Raw genomic sequence first — 5,429 nt, 5'->3', positions numbered from 1 at the left:
ATGAGGCATGGCTAAAATGCATGATCTGTTTGGTATTTAGAAAAAAAAACTTCACAGACATGTTTTGTATAGGTATAGCCCTACAATATATGTTTCAAATATAGCATGATAGGTCCACTTTAAAAAAGTAAACTTTATTCATAGAGTGGTGCTAATGCAAATGCAATGACGTGGTAAGAAAGAAAAAATTGACATCAAAGCATTTCTGTACAGGTTTTAGGTTTGTGACTCAAGTTGAGAGGCCTGAAGGGCAGTGCTAGTACTCTTAAAGTGTGTCCATGCCCTCTGTATATGTTGAGACATGGCTCTGGTCTTAATGGAGTTTTTAATTCACCAACAAACCTGCAGCACTGACTGAGAGGCACCAGGATGGACAGCTCATCATGGGAGTGTTTTCCAAACCTACAAGGGAGGCAATAAAGATCAGAATAAGGAAACAGAAATCATCACAGCAGACAGCGACTGTTTGTTACAGTGAATACAGATTCAGTGGTTGATAACACAGACACTTGTTTTTACCCTCTTCCGTTGTCTAGGTGAATGATGAAGGTGTCATTTCCAAACTTCTCAAAAGTTTCGTAATGATGACGATCCATGTTACCTGGACCAGGAGAGAGCAAAGTGTTGAGGGGACTTCAAGAAATAATGATGCCCTTTTTTAATCTGTAAATGCGACATATCAACATGTGATGCCATAGTTTAAAAACTCTTACCCATTAGGAAATCAAAGATGGTCATATCCATGACGTCCAGCAGGCGAGTGCCTCGGTCGTATGGAGGAGTCTGCTTAACCTCATCACAGTAATCTGGGTCCACCTCCCACCTGAGAACACAAACATATATTTGTAAAGGTCCCCTATTATACTGTTTTTCATCAATATATTATGGGTCTCAGTTATATACAAAACACGTCTCTGAAGTGTTTGGCTCCAAATACCAAACAGATTATTGTAGCATCCCATAAACCCCTCTGTTTCAGCCCTGTTTCAAAAGTGCTGATTCTCTGTCTGTTACTTTAAATGAAAAATAAGGAGCCCCTCCCCACGCCCCTCTGAGAGATACTGAGGGATTGGCTAATGGTTACACAAGCCAAAACATCGTGATGACATCATAAAGTGACAAAAATCTGATCAGCTCATTTTCAGACAGGTTTTTATATAAATGAATCAGGACAAAAAGTGAGCAAATCTTTTTTCCTGAAACTTTCAGAATCTCTTTACACAGAGAGGACACATGTTCATGTATAAAAGAAATGGAAAAGTGGATTTTGCATAATAGGTGACCTTTAAAACATAATTATATCTATATGTACAGTAGTCACAGTAATCATGTTGGTTTCCTTACTCTGCTTTCTTGCGTTTGTGGTAGGAGCGTCTCCAGGGGTTCCTCCAGGTCTTGCGCTTGGCGAGGTTCAGGTCGGGCAGGAAGGCCGCCAGCGAGCCCTCGATCTGGTCCGGCTTCCCGCACAGCGCGTGCTCAGTGGAGCAGTAGTACGAGCACTCGCCGTAGAAACACACGTTGTTGGCTGAGGAGAGGAAATAAAAACACACTGATTTAAAAAAGGTGTCAAAGAAGAAGCGGTCTGCACATTGGCTTTGTGGCTGAACATGAAGGAGGAAGCCAACATGGAGACCTCGAGGGGAGGAGAGCTCGACAGTGAAACATCAGCGTGGTAGAGGTTTTGTAATCTCAGGAGCCGGTCGGACACGGGTCACAGCGCTGACCTGATCGTACATCACAATCAAAGAGAAGCATAGGTCCTCCTATGAGAGCGTGTGAACCGATCAGAACACGCTGGATGCTCAAACACGGAGCATTTATTTCAAATTGTATATATTATAAATTGTTTGAGAATTAATTAAATGTTCAAACAAATTTTTTACTGAAACTTTTTTCTGTTCACATAAAGAACCATGTTCCTCATTCCCTGGCTGATCTCTATATTTGCAACATATTGCTTCAAGTGATATGTTTGTAATCGTCTGTGCAGCATTATCAAAGCTACAAGTATGTGACAAATGTCCTTCTGTGAAATGTAAACCTTCATTTGGCACACATTTTGGATGTTTATCTGCTGTAAATTTGCCTATAGTTTCCCCAAATCCTTGTATCCCATAGTATAATGTAGTAACAGAAAAACCCCTACATATTTTTGGTCTGGATTGGGTGTTTTCTTTAATCTGAGTATTTGTATCCGATTTTTACTTTAATGCAATCCTTTGAGCTGTTTTAAAGCTGACAGTGCCACCATGTGGTGACTTCAGGCTATTCCCTTATTTATTGCCACACATGCTACAACACATTCTTGATTTATTTTGCCTGGAAGTGCAGATCAGGACACTCAGACTAACCTGAGCTCCAGATACATAACCCACTTTGTACGGAGTTTGTTTCAAACGTGTCTCACAAGTGAAGCCAGTGTCGTTCTGCCCAAACAGAGAAGACGCCAGGCAGCAGAGTGTGTTTCTACCTGGAGAGATGAAGAAGGTCCTCCACAGCTTCTTATCCCGCGTCACATCTCTGATCTCCCTCGTCATGTTGACAAGCCGCCCTGCCACCGGGGGAACTCTCCGGAAGTCAAGGATCCTACAGAAAGAGAGGGGTTATAATGAAGAGGACTTCATGGTATTCCAGATTGGAAAGTCAAGTCTGAGTTTGTTCTGTATCACACAATGTTTTTTTCTCCAAACTTCTCTTTGCCCTGAACAGATTCAGCCAAAAAACATCTTCCGCCTCTAGCTCAATCTCCCATGATGCCCCAGATGGTGCAGATTTTCAAAGCATCTCCTGCTAACACGGAGAGCTGCGAACGGTAAGCACCTGTTCCTCTTTGCATTATCTGTCAACAACAAGATATAAGTTGTGCTGTAAAGAAATACAGCCCAAAGTAAAAAGAAAAAAGGTTTTCACCAGAGGAATAATGGTGAGTGGTTTCCAGTCCAAATTGCTTAATTAATTATTAGTTGAATAATTAATAATCATCTTTACAGTGCTCTCTGTCTGCGTTTGTAATGGGCATCAAACACACATGTGTGAATATGTGTGTGTGTGTGTTTGTCTACCTTCCAGCTGTTGCACCAACACACTGAAACACAGATAAACACACCTGAACCCTCCAGTGGATGGTTGGGTAAGTTCTACACTTTTTCAAACCCTTGAGCTCTATCTCAAATCTGTCTTTTTCTCCTCCCTCTCTTCCGCTCCGATGTCAGAACACACTATACCTATTCAGCCCTGTTTGTCCCGCCTCACTGTATATTTGCTGTCCAAACGACCCTGACCCGTTTGAGACTGAAGCTAAGCCTCCTGGGAGCCGGCGTGCACACAGAGTGGAACGGAGCTGCAGAAACCTTAGCCTACAGAGGGCCGCATTCAGGATCTGAAAACTGCACCGTCATGTCGAGGCCCGGTGACAAAGGAGCACCTGTGTGTGCGTTTGCATGTGTGTGTGTGTGTGTGTGTGTTTTCCTCCACACTCGAGCATCTATTCGTGTGCACTCCGCCTGTTACACACCGCTGAGTCACAAAGAGTTCACAACAGATGGGAATATGGTGAAGAACAGAGGATAACAAAACCCCAGAGCTATAGAAGTAATTACTGAAAGCAGTGATGCTGCCTTTTCTCTAAAAGGTTCAGGATATCTTGGTGTAGGTCAAACTAAAGAAAGGGTGCAGTGTAGACCGAATTTACAGTATAGTGCAGTCTGAAGGCATGTATGGTGAATTACAATGAATGTACAATGCACCTGAATAAACAAACTTCTCACTTCAGATTTTAATTATAACCAAGTGTCTCTTATGAATGCTCTTGACTTGTATATCATTATTTATGCTGCATTATAACTGATTATTATGCAGGACACCGCTACACAATTAACACTTGTAGCACTGATTAAACTTCACTTTCCACCAAGAGGGAAATACTACGTTTAAGAACGCATTAAAATTCAATTAACATAGGTCATTATAATTATAACTTATGATACAGGAGGATAATTCAGCTAATACTATGAATCCTTACTGGAGTCCATTGTAGAGGTTTGTATAGGTAGTGGTAAAGTATTATAGTCCATCAGTCCACATGTAGTTCATGGTTTGTATACTTATATTTCATTATAAGTCACATCTAGAATCTTTTATGAATGATGTGCATTTGAAATGTTACGTGTTTTTATAAATGTGGTCATGAAGCATCAGAAAAGCCACATTTTTGTATTATCAATGCGCTTATAATGCACTACAGATCTACAGAGGAAGAGTACCCAGAGGAAGTTGAAGTGTCCTTCTCTGCATCTCGTGTTCAATATGAAGTCATAAACTAGCAGAAGCTCAGACTGGTGTCCAGAGGCTGCTGCTGCGGTCAGGAAACTGGTCTATAATTCCTCAGCGTGGGGCAAGCAATCCAAATAGCTCTTCAGGGATCACAGAGCCCCCCCCCACTCCTGCTGTAAAACCATGTCCCGGCGGTGATGGCGTGCCTGTGATTTCCTGTTTGGATTTATCCTCCTGCCCACAGAAACACATGTCGCTGATCTCATCTAACACAGAGTGAGAGTCTGTATGTGTGTGTGTGTGTGTGAGTATAAAGTAATTACACCACTCTCAGAGGACCTCAAGACGACCTGCGCACCATAAATCTTCCTCCCCCTCAAACTCACGTTAGAGTCTCCTTAGTGTTCCTCTGTTGAGAATTTTTTTGTTTTGTTTTTTACCTTGTCAGCAGAGTAAAAGGATCAGTTGGAAATCAATATAATCAGCCCCAAGTAAAGTAGATGATCCCAGCTCTCGGTGTGTTATCTAATCCCTCATGTTCCAAATCCCATTCAGATCTTCCCAGCTTAAGGCCGTGAAGGCACACCTCCGTAAAGTCGTCTAAGTTAACGGACTTGTGTGACCTGTCATTCTTCCTGGGACAGACAGGATGATTTGAAAACGCACTCGGACAAGAAACAGATGAGTCAGAAAAGACATCTTAAGGAGAAAAAGCTGATAAAACTCACCTGTCCAGATGAAAAGCTGCTACCTCAGCGTTGTGCCTCTCAAAGTCGGAGAAGTAGAAGAAGTCTGGAGGGGTTTCCTGATCCCGGGTCTGCCTGAAAGACAGGGTTCATAAAACGTTTAAAACAACATCTTTTATTCAAGGCAATCCATTGCTTTTCAATGCGATTTCTTTTTTTGTCACATACATAACATGTAGATAAGAGTAACAAGAGGAAACATAATATGAGTGGACATTTCTATATTTCTATATAACCTCTGGAAACTGGAGGCTGAAAGGTGAGAAAGTTGAAAATGTGATTTCATAGGATATTCTTTGATTGTGCCATGCATATTGTATTGTCCTTAAGCGAATGGTGTCATCAGTAAGGTCAATTACAAACAATGATTAAAATTAGAAGTATGCCATCACTTTTAAAAACATATATTGT

General features: G+C 41.5%; 1 protein-coding gene across 1 annotated transcript; it reads right to left on the bottom strand.

The window, feature by feature from the left end:
• Window positions 1–342: 342 nt before the first annotated feature.
• LOC104959612 (extracellular serine/threonine protein kinase FAM20C) lies at window positions 343–5,093 on the bottom strand (the record flags this gene model as incomplete). The annotated part of the gene is made up of 6 exons (XM_010787520.1): window positions 343–402; window positions 520–601; window positions 714–823; window positions 1,345–1,525; window positions 2,471–2,586; window positions 5,001–5,093. Coding segments are annotated over 6 exons (642 nt in total), but the record flags the coding sequence as incomplete, so codon positions are not given.
• Window positions 5,094–5,429: the final 336 nt, after the last annotated feature.

The sequence above is a fragment of the Notothenia coriiceps genome, unplaced genomic scaffold (genome assembly GCF_000735185.1).
Source record: "Notothenia coriiceps isolate Sejong01 unplaced genomic scaffold, NC01 NC01_scaffold00030534, whole genome shotgun sequence".
Taxonomy (NCBI): Eukaryota; Metazoa; Chordata; class Actinopteri; order Perciformes; family Nototheniidae; genus Notothenia; species Notothenia coriiceps.
Note: the sequence above shows the minus strand (reverse complement) of the source record. Positions and strands in the feature narration are given on the sequence as shown.